This window comes from Taeniopygia guttata, chromosome 2 (assembly GCF_048771995.1).
Source record: "Taeniopygia guttata chromosome 2, bTaeGut7.mat, whole genome shotgun sequence".
Taxonomy (NCBI): Eukaryota; Metazoa; Chordata; class Aves; order Passeriformes; family Estrildidae; genus Taeniopygia; species Taeniopygia guttata.
In genome coordinates this window covers 152,126,380-152,137,705 of record NC_133026.1, presented here as the reverse complement: position 1 = coordinate 152,137,705, position 11,326 = coordinate 152,126,380, and the positions used below count along the sequence as shown (strand labels likewise).

At 59.8% G+C, this 11,326-nt stretch overlaps 1 protein-coding gene across 1 annotated transcript; it reads right to left on the bottom strand.

The window, feature by feature from the left end:
* Positions 1-1,684: 1,684 nt before the first annotated feature.
* On the bottom strand, positions 1,685-8,501 carry LOC115492384 (epiplakin). The gene is made up of 2 exons (XM_072925156.1): positions 8,285-8,501; positions 1,685-4,784 (listed from the first exon to the last, which is right to left on the bottom strand). Exon 2 carries the CDS (start codon positions 4,739-4,741, stop codon positions 1,814-1,816), a length of 2,928 nt encoding a protein of 975 aa, XP_072781257.1. The 5' UTR covers positions 4,742-4,784; positions 8,285-8,501; the 3' UTR covers positions 1,685-1,813.
* Positions 8,502-11,326: the final 2,825 nt, after the last annotated feature.

Sequence of the window (11,326 nt, the reverse complement as noted above, 5' to 3'; positions counted from 1 at the left end):
CTGGCAGTGACCCACAGGGGTCATTGTCCCTGGGCCTGGGAAGACACGGAGCGTGTGGCTGCTGTGCCTTCCCCGCCAGGAGCCCACTCACCCTCCCTCTCCTTCCTGGTGCCTCACGGTTCCTGGGCTGCTCTGAGACCTCACGGGATGGGACAGTGGGATGGGACTGTGGGATGGGCTAAATGGATGGGATGGGACAAATGGATGGGACCGTGGGATGGCACCAGGGGATGGGACAATGGGAGGGGACAACCAGATGGGATGGGACAATAGGATGGGACAATGGAATTGGATGAGATGGGACAAATGGATGGGATGGGACAGTGAGATTTGATGGAATGGGACAATGGGATGGGACAGTGAGATTGGGTGGAACAGGACAATAAAATGGGACAGTGGGATGGCACAATGAGATGGGACAAGTGGATAGGATGGGACAGTGGGATGGGACAAGTGGATGGGATGGGACAACGGAATTGGATGAGATGGGACAAATGGATGGGATGGGACAGTGAGATTTGATGGAATGGGACAATGGGATGGGACAGTGAGATTGGATGGAATGGGACAATGGGATGGGACAGTGAGATTGGGTGGAATGGGACAATGGGATGGTGGGATGGGACAATGAGATTGGATGAGATGGGACAATGGGACGGGACAGTGGGATGGCACAATGAGATGGGACAAGTGGATAGGATGGGATAATAGGATGGGACAGTGGGATGGGACAAGTGGATGGGATGGGACAACGGAATTGGATGAGATGGGAAATGGGATGGGACAATAAGCACCTCAGGATATCCCATCCTTTTCCCTGCTCCCTTCCTAGGAATTCCCGGTGTCCTCGTTCCCTCTGGAGCAGCACCCCATGCCCTGTGTGCAGTGTCCTCACACCCCGTGGAGGCACCGCCGCTCCTGTGGGTGCCTCTGGCCACCTCTCACTGTCACAGGGGTCACAGCCCTGGCACCAGTGTCCCTCTCCTTCAGTGCTCACGTGCCATGAGCTCCAGCAGCTCAGGGACCCCTGTGGCCCAGGGACAGTGGCCAGGGGACTCCATCCTGCAGCCCAGGGATTCCGCAGCCTCATCCTGCAGCCCAGGGACCCCCATGGCCCATCCTGCAGCCCAGGGACCCCCATGGCCCATCCTGCAGCCCAGGGTCCCCTGCAGCCCCATCCTGCAGCCCAGGGACCCCTGCAGCCCCATCCTGCAGCCCAGGGACCCCCATGGCCCATCCTGCAGCCCAGGGACCCCTGCAGCCCCATCTTGCAGCCCAGGGACCCTCATGGCCCATCCTGCAGCCCAGGGTCCCCTGCAGCCCCATCCTGCAGCCCAGGGACCCCCATGGCCCATCCTGCAGCCCAGGGACCCCCATGGCCCATCCTGCAGCCCAGGGACCCCTGCAGCCCCATCCTGCAGCAGAACTGAGGGACAGGGCAGATCTCCTTGTCCCACAGCCCCAGCACAGCACGGCTGGGCTCCCAGCTGTCCTGAGCAGGAGCTGTCTGTCCCTCTGCGGGTGTTGCTGCCCACAGCCCCCGCCCTGGGGTCTCTGCCTGCCCCCCTCAGGGCACTCTCTCTCCCCATGTCCCTGTCCTTGGTGGGTGCACGCATGGTGTAGCCCCAAGGCTCCCGGACACCCCCGGAGCCCCTCTGGGAAAGAAATCTCAGCACAGCCCGAGTGGAGCCAGCAGGAGTTTAACCGAGCCCACCCTGCCCCACACGCGGGTTTGTCACCGTGCTGACACACGGAGGGGCGCGGGGAGCAAAGTCCCACCGGCGCCCAGGACCCTCCTCTGCCCGGGTCGCTGTCAGAGGTGCCGGGGGTGGCTCTTCTCCAGCCAGGGGCCGGTGGTGATGGTGGTGGTGATGGTGATTCTGTTCACTGTCAGCCCTCCCGAGGGGTAGGTGTCGAGACACGCCTCCCGCTTGTACTCGGAGACCTGCTTGGAGGACAGGAGCTCCCACACGGACACCCTGCGCTCCTGGGACGGGTCAAACGTGATGTAGGAGCCCTCGGAGCGCAGGAGGTCCATGGTGTGCGCAGGAAGGGCTCTGAAGTGCTTCTCCAGGCTGTCGCTGGCGAGGCTGCTGGTGGTGCTGAGCAGCTCCTGGATGGGGAGTGTCCCACCACGATACAGCTCCAGCAGCTCCTGCCGCTTCTCCTCAGGGATGTAGTCAGAGAAAAGCAGGTCCCACAGGGAGGTCTGCCTGCCCTGGAACTCCCCCACCGACACCTCGGCTGTGGTGGCCTTCAGGGTCTCCTCCCAGGCCCTATCCTCATGCAGAGGGGTGGGTTCAGCCGCTGGCTCTGCCCTGGCACTGCTCACAGGTTCCGCTGGCTCTGCTCTCTCTGCTGCTGCTGCCCTGGTGACGATGGTGCTGACGACGGTCTTCACCTGCTCCAGGGTCAGCTCACCTGCCTCGTACACCTCCAGCAGCTCCTTCCTGCTCTCCTCGGGGATGTAGTGGGAGTGCAGCAGGTCCCACAGCGAGACCTTGTGGCCCTGAAACTCCCCAGCCTCTACCTCGACCATTGTGGTTTTTAGGGTTGTTTTCCATGGCTCCTCTTTGGTGGGGTTGTCACCCTCCTCTCCTGCTGCTGTCACAGGGTCCTTGCTGGAACTCTTGACTGTAACGTGCAATTTCCTGCCTGTAGATTCTTTTTTCTTAATGAGAGTGGTGACAACAAGGGTCAGCTGCTCCAAGGCCAGTGTCCCACCACGGTACAGCTCCAGCAGCTCCTCTCTCTTCTCCTCAGGGATGTAGTCAGAGAAAAGCAGGTCCCACAGGGACGTCTGCCTGCCCTGGAACTCCCCCACCGACACCTCAGCTGTGGTGGCCTTCAGGGTCTCCTCCCAGGCCCTATCCTCATGCAGAGGGGTGGGTTCAGCCGCTGGCTCTGCCCTGGGACTGCTCACAGGTTCCGCTGGCTCTGCTCTCTCTGCCGCTGCTGCCCTGGTGACAATGGTGCTGACGACGGTCTTCACCTGCTCCAGGGTCAGCTCACCTGCCTCGTACACCTCCAGCAGCTCCTTCCTGCTCTCCTCGGGGATGTAGTGGGAGTGCAGCAGGTCCCACAGCGAGACCTTGTGGCCCCGAAATTCCCCAGCCTCTACCTCGACCATTGTGGTTTTTAGGGTTGTTTTCCATGGCTCCTCTTTGGTGGGGGCGTCACCCTCCTCTCCTGCTGCTGTCACAGGGTCCTTGCTGGAACTCTTGACTGTAACGTGCAATTTCCTGCCTGTAGATTCTTTTTTCCTAATCAGAGTGCTGACAACAGTTGTCATCTGCTCCAGAGTTAATAACCTTTCATGGTACAGCTCCAGCAGCTCCTGCCTTTTCTCCTCGGGGATGTAGTCGGAGAGGATCAGGTCCCACAGGGACACCTGCTGTCCTTGCAGCTCCCCAGCTGGCACACTGATGGTGGTGGACCTCAAGGCGTCATCCAGGTGTGCCGAACAATCCTCTCCACCCTCCCCAGCCGCTGCCACTGCCCTGTGTGGGCCCCTGGCGTTTGCCACCAGCGCGGCGTTTGCAGCTTCCGTTCGGTTCACGATGGTGGTGACCACGGTGGCCACCTGCTCCGTGGTCAGTATCCCTGCCCTGTACAGCTCCAGCAGCTCCTGCCGCTTCCCCTGAGGGACGTATGTGGAGAAGAGCAGGTCCAGCACGGAGACGGTTTGCCCCCGGAACTCCCCAGCAGTGACACGGACAGTTGCGGACTTCAGGGACTTCCTCAGGTGTTGCTCCTGCGTGTCCTGAGCTGGGGGTGACGCCCTCGCCTCGTTGTTGGGGTTGGCTGTGGATGAGCCCAGAGCCCCGTTCTCCCTTTCTGCCGCGGAGATGGTGGCCATGAGGATGTCAATCATCTGCAGGATGGTGACTGTCCCCGCCTTGTACTTCCTCAGCAGCTCCTCTCTCCGGTGCTCGGGGACGTAGCGGGAGAAGAGGAGCTCCCAGACGGTGACGCTCTGGCCCTGGAAGAGCCCCACGGGCAGCGTGGTGCGGGCGGCCTGCAGGGCTCTGCGGGCATCCTCGCTCAGCTGGTAGAGCACAGAGCCCTTGTCCATCAGCTGCAGCATCAGCAGCCCCGTCTCCGGGTCGGGCACGCAGCGGCGCAGCAGCTGCAGGTACGTCAGGTTCTCGTGCGTGTTGGGGTCGAAGCAAGTCCTTGCTTGATTCTCGGGGTCGGAGAGGATCTGGCTCATCTCCTGGTCGAAGTAGCCGCGCTTGTAGGCCACCTCCACGGGGACACGGTGGCTGTGCACGGGGTCGATGATACCGCCGGTGGCGATCTGGGCCTGGAGCAGGCGGACGGCGTGATCCCTGACGATGAGATCCTTCTTCACGGCCTGGAACAGGGAGATCCTGCGTCCTGTGTAGGGCTCCGTGTAGCCCGTCACGGCTCCCTCCGCTGAGAGCAGCTTCTCATAGAAGTCCCGGCCGATGAGTCCCTGAGCCAGCGCCTCCTTCACCGAGAGCCGCTCGTTCCTCGCGGGGTCCGTGAGCAGCCCCGACGCCGCCTGCGCCTCCAGCAGCACCAGCGCCGTGCCCGGGGTCAGCAGCCCCCTCATCATGGCCTCGTAGATGCTCAGCCTCTTCTTCTTGGCCTGGAGGAAGACTCCAGCGATAAAGTTGCTCCCGCCCCCACCCATCTCTTCGTGCTCACCTGCAGCCGGGTTACTCCCTGGGCTGCTCGGCTTGTTGTCCTGGGAGCATCCACTCATCTTCCTCATCGTCTCTGGGGAGGAATCCTGCTGCTGGGGGCGCTGGGCACGTCTGAGGAGGGAGAAACAAACAGAGCCTCTGGTAAGACACAAATCCCCATGTGGTTTTCACAGTGGGGTCTTGGGGAATGTGAGGGTCCCTCTGACTTTGCTGGCGATCCCCAAATTTCATGTGTCCCCCTCCCCAAATTTGAACCCCCAACCATGTTTGGGACCAGCAGTGTTTATTGGGGGGGTCCCCATGGGTGAGGAGGGGCTTGGGGGAGATTTTGGGGTTGCCAGGAGGACCAGAGGGACCCCTGGGGGATGTGGGAGTCCCTCTGGCTTTGCTGGGACCCCCAAATTCATGTCACCCCCTCCCCATATTGGAACATTGGAGCACAGTTGGGACCAGCAGCGTTTGTTGAGGCCACTCTGAGTGGGCTGAGGTGTCGGGGCAGCCTCTCCCTGGAGATGATCACAGGAGCCCAGGGAGAAGCAGGGAGGCACATCTGGGCCTTTGCTGCTCCCTCCCAGCAATCCTAGGGCCAGGCTGCAGCCGGGGCGGGCAGAGAGCTTGGAGGGCACGGCACGGGTTAGTGACAGACTCGCACCACACCAAGAATCATCATCCCAGCAGCACGGACACCCTGGCCCCACTGCAGCCCCCCGAGGACCCCCCACTCTTTCAGAGCCTGACACTGCCTCAGATCTGTGGCCTCAGCCACTTTCCTCTTCTGTTCCTGGGTGACACAACCACCCCTTGCTTTTGGGCTGATGCCACCAGGTGCCAGCATGACACAGGACCACTGCTCCTCATGCCTTAATTTTCAGCTTTCATATTTTCCAGACTCTGTGCTGCATTAGTTTATAACTCTGGACTTCATTTAAAGTGTCAGCAAGTTCTCCTCACAGTTCAGTCAGGCAAAACAATCCTTTTCCAGCTCCAGAACCAAGGGCACTGTCACAGCTTCAGGCCCAAAAAGTGCAAATAAAAGTGAATTGAGGAGAGCAATCTGGGAGGAGGCTGTGACTTCATAACCTGTAATTGGACAATTAACCCCAATATGTAAATGAACCAAAACTTATAAAAGTGTGAAAAGTCATGACCCATTGTCCAGCTGGGGTGTAGCCACAGCTGGGCTTTTGTATTGCCCAAGGTGTATCCTTTGAAGACCTTTTAATAAATACCTCCTTTGTCCTTTAACACCATCTAACCTCTGTTCTAGGTAGCGTCACTCCCTCCCTGCTCCCTCCCTGCTCCCTGGAGCTGCCCTGGGACAAACAGATTTCACTGGTGGTCTCTTCCCAAGCTCAGGTCACACCAAGAGGCAGCAGCAGCTTCCTGATATGGTGCCACAGCCCCAGAGAGGTGCTGGCTGGTGCTGCCAGTAATTTTCTGCCCTCTGAGGCAGTGGCCCAGGCTGGCCCTGTGCTGGTCACAGGCTGCCCATGAGCGTGGTGGGACGTGGTGCCAGGCACAGCCCAGGTGTCTGTGTGGATCCTCCTGGGGGCTGTGTGATCCCAAACCACCCTGGCAGTCCATAGGATGTGGGAATATTCTTAGGGATGTATGGGTGGCTGTTCAGATCCAGGAGCAGCAGCAGGAGCTGAGGGAGACCTTTCCTCTGGCTGTGCTGCTGCAGCTGGGGTGGCCCTCTGGGTTCTCTGTGTCTCTCCTAGTTCTAAGGCCACCGGGTGGGCAGAGACCCCAATCCCCATCCTGTCAGCCTCCTGTCCTGCAAAACTGGGCTCTGTATTATTTAATGCAACAATCACGGATGCATCATGGAATCCCAGAATTGTTTGGGTGGGAAGAGACCTTGAAACTCATCTGGTTCCAACCCCTGCCACAGGCAGGGATGCCACCCACTCCCAGATGTCTCATGTTGTCACCCGGTGCTTTTGGGAAGCTCTGTAAACAAACTTTCAGCATCGCCAGCATCGTGCAGTGATGAGGCCACGGTGCTTATAAAAACAGCAGAATGGAAACGCAGAGGATCTCCTCGGGAACACCCATCTCCCGTAAACTCTGGTGACTGACATTAATGACACGTTTAACACGTTATCAGGGTCACAGCTTAAGTCTCCCACTGTTTACTTAACAGTTGGGAAGTCTCTGAGTCACTGCTTTGGATCCATTTAGGTATTGGATTGATGCTGGGGCTGAGATCCATCCCAGCAGTCCCAGCCCAGCCCCTGCTCCCCGGGGACCCTGCCCGTGGCTCTGTCCCACCTCACCTCGTGCCTCCAGCCCCTGGCAGCAGCTTCTCTCCGTCCCTGCCCGGCTCCGAGGTGCAGCCGGGAGGCGAGGGGCTGCTTGTGCCGCCTGCTGGGGTGGCACTGGGTCCTGGAGTGAGGTGTCACACCCTGGAGCCGGCGACACCTTTGTAGGACACGGCTGTCGTGTGAACACCCTGCACTGCCAAGCGTTTCCCAATTGCAGCCTGTCATTAGCAGCTCTCTAATCAGGCTCCCGATGCCGGGGCTGGGCTGCACACGCAGCTCCCGGGGCAGGGGCCGGCTGGCTCTGCGAGCTGTCGCAGCAGCCCAGCCCAGGGGTGTCCCAGCCCTGCCCGCCCCCGGGGAGGGAAATCACACCAGTCCGGTCCAGTCCGGACCGGACACCAGCCCAGTCCCCCCAGTCCAGTCCCCCCAGTCCAGTCCCCCCCAGCCCAGTCCCCCCAGCCCAGTCCCCCCAGTCCAGTCCCCCCAGTCCAGCGCAGCACCGCCTGCCGCCTCCTCGCCGGGCTCCTGGCCAAGCCCCACTGCTCCAGACACTGCTCTGCAGTCCCAGCGAGCCCCACCGTGCCAGGAACAGCCTCCAGCCCCTGGATCCCAGCGATTCCCACCGTGACAACCCCTGGATCACAGTGATTCTCACCATGACAGCCCCTGGATCCCAGCGATTCCCATGGTGACAACACCTGGATCCCAGCGATTCCCACTGTGACAGCCCCTGGATCCCAGTGATTCCTGTGGTGACAACCCCTGGATCCCAGTGATTCCCACCGTGACAGCCCCTGGATCCCAGCGATTCCCGTTGTGACAACCCCTGGATCCCAGCGATTCCCACCGTGACAGCTCCTGGATCCCAGCGCATCCCACTGCTCCAGGCCTGGATCCCAGGGAGCTCCACTGTGCCACCCACACCCCTGAATCCCAACAAGTCCCACTGCTCCAGCCCTGGATCCCAGGGAGCTCCACCGTGCCACCCACACCCCTGGATCCCAACAAGTCCCATTGCTCCAGCCTTCGGCCCCGAATGCCGGCGAGCTCTGGTGGGTCCCGCAGCTCCGGCTGTTCCCCTCCCGCATCCCAGCCCGGCTGAAGCATTGGCGACACAAAACATATCACACAGAGCAGCAGCTAAGCCAGCCCTGGCACTACTCGGTCATTTTGTCCCTTCCCAAAAAGGACCAAGTTCTGCCTGGAGATCTGCTGCTCACCGATCCCGAGAGTTTCAGCAGTAGCTGCCTCCCTGCACTGGAGTTTGGGATAGAGGTGAGGTCCTGCTTCCCCTGCAGGTCCCCTGTGGTGGCCTTGGTGGCTCCCAGGTGGGCTCTGTCCTACCTCCTGGCCGTGTATCCGGAGCGGCTGGATGCCGGCAGGCTCTGATCCTCCTCCTCCTCCTCCTCCTCCTCCTCCCGCCGACTCCCAGCCAGGTGAGCAGAGGAGGCAGGTGCCCAATTTAAATCATTCCCTCCCCTGCCCCTGGGGACGGCAGGGAGGCCCTGCCCTGTTCTGGCACACAGGAGCAGACCTGGAACACCGACCTGGACTGAGCTCAGAGCCCCCCTGCCCAGGGGCACCGGGAGCAGTGCCAGGCCAGGACGTGGCACACGTCGCTCTCCATGGGACTCTGGACTCGCCACCGCTTTTTTCTGCCAGCACAGCCGCTTGTGGACAGCCCTGCCCACGGCCCCGGCTGCCACGGGGGTCTCCAGGGATCTGAGCTCCTTGGATGTGCCTGGGGAGCTGCAGCCACCACCCTGCAGCTGTCCCTGCACCCGGCCGGGACAGGGACCGAGCCTGGCCCTGGAGCCACTCCTGGGCTGACAGGAGGGACAGCGCTGGCCACATCTGGGCTGACAGAGGAGGGACAGCGCTGGCCACATCTGGGCTGACAGAGGAGGGACAGCGCTGGCCACATCTGGGATGACAGAGGAGGGACACTGCTGGCCACATCTGGGCTGACAGAGGGACAGTGCTGGCCATGCCTGGGCTGACACAGCAGGGACACTGCTGGCCGTGGGTGTGCAGGGGACACTGTGACAGTGTCCGTGCTCCTGTCAACCTGCACAGATGGCTGTGCCTCGGTGTGTGTGACAGCCCCTGTGGGCTCCTGCGGGATTCTACATGTCTGGAACCCTCTGGGGTCCTGTGTGACCCTGTGTGTGACTATGTGACCCTGTGTGTCACTGTGTGTGACTATGTGACCTTGTGTGTGACCGTGTGACCTTGTGTGTCACTGTGTGACCCTGTGTGGGGCTGTGTGGCTCTGGTGTGACTCTGTGAACATTCCTGGTGTGGCTCTGTGCAGGTCCCTAATGTGACTCTGTGCACATCCCCAGTGTGACTCTGTGCAGGTCCCTGGTGTGACTCTGTGCACATCCCTGGTGTGACTCTGTGCAGGTCCCCGGTGTGACTCTGTGCAGGTCCCTGGTGTCACTATGCAGGTCCCTGGTGTGGCTCTGTGCAGGTCCCCAGTGTGACTCTGTGCAGGTCCCTGGTGTGATTCTGTGCACATCCCTGGTGTGGCTCTGTGCAGGTCCTGTTGTGTCTCTGTGCACATCCCTGGTGTGACTCTGTGCAAGTCCCTGGTGTGTCTCTGTGCACATCCCTGGTGTGTCTCTGTGCACATCCCTGGTGTGACTCTGTGTGGGTCCCCGGTGTGACTCTGTGCGGGTCCCTGGTGTGACTCTGTGCAGGTCCCCGGTGTGACTCTGTGCAGGTCCCCGGTGTGGCTCTGTGCAGGTCCCCAGTGTGGCTCTGTGCATATTCCCCGTGTGACTCTGTGCAGGTCCCCGGTGTGACTGTGTGCAGGTCCCCGGTGTGTCTCTGTGCACATCCCTGGTGTGACTCTGTGCACATCCCTGGTGTGACTCTGTGCAGGTCCCTGGTGTGACTCTGTGCACATCCCCGGTGTGACTCTGTGCAGGTCCCTGGTGTGACTCTGTGCACATCCCTGGTGTGGCTCTGTGCAGGTCCCTGGTGTGGCTCTGTGCAGGTCCCTGGTGTGGCTCTGTGCAGGTCCCTAATGTGACTCTGTGCACATCCCTGGTGTGGCTCTGTGCAGGTCCCCGGTGTGACTCTGTGCAGGTCCCTAATGTGACTCTGTGCACATCCCCAGTGTGGCTCTGTGCAGGTCCCCGGTGTGACACTCTCTGCAGGTGACTCCCTGTGAGCCCGTTCTCACGGGACAATACATGTGCAGGGCGTGGGTGACTTCCCGTGAGTGGGGACACACATGACACACGGACAGCTGCCTGCAGCCGGTGTGTGACCGTGTCCCGCGTGGCCGTGCGTGGCTCGGTGCCATCCCCGTGTGCAGGAGGGGCTGCCTGTCCGGCGCTGCCTTTCCTGGGTGTCCTGCTCCGGGAGAACATTCCTGCTGGCGTGGGCGCTCGCCAGACTGGCTGATCGGCTCAGGTAGAGCTTTTCCCTCTGACTCAGCACGGGGGTTTGGCTGCAGGAGCACACCTGGCCGGGAGGTCCCCTGTCCTCGGGGTGAGGTGGCTGCAGGACCCGCTCCTGGTGGCTTCGCCTGCTGCTCTGAAGCCCTTCCCTGGCTGACATCTGCTTTCAGGGTGGTAATTGCAGCGTAACTGGAGCTTCACTGATTGCATTTCTCTTGTCCTGGGCAGAGAGCGACAGGACAAGGGGCAGGGCAGTTTTTAACTGAAAAAGGGGGCGTTTATTTAGGGGAGGTATTGGGAAAAAAACCTTCACTGTGAGGGTGGGGAGGCCCTGGCAGAGGGTGCCCAAGGCAGCTGTGGCTGCCCCATCTCTAGAAGTGGCCAAGGCCAGGTTGGATGGGGCTTGGAGCAGCCTGGTTTGGTGGAAGGTGTCCCTGCCATGGCAGGGGTGGCACTGGAGGGGCTTTGGGGACACTTCAGCCCAAACCAGTCTGTGATTCCGTGGTGCTTTTGTGGTTTCCAGCGATTTTGTGAGTACCAGGGTGCAGGGGTCACCTGGCCCAGAAGGATCCCACCTGTCTGCCCACCCAGCTCTGCTCAGTCCAGCCCAGGCTCCGTGCACAGGCTGGGCCCAATGGTGGCATCACCGAGTTACTCCGTGTCGGTCCCTCCTCCTTGGGCACGGGCACGGCCTCCCAGGACACTCCTACAGAGTGTTTATTTTTATCTATTTAAATATAAATAAATAAATATATGTTGTTATATATTAAAAAATATAAATAAATAGACAAATATATTTAAAATATATTAAAAATATATAAAATATTTATTTTTAGATAAAATTTTATGTGAAGGGTGAGAGAATAGACGTTACAATTTATGTTATTATAATTAGAAGGTAGTTATTTTTAAGATATAATATAATATAATATAATATAATATAATATAATATAATATAATATAATATAATATAATA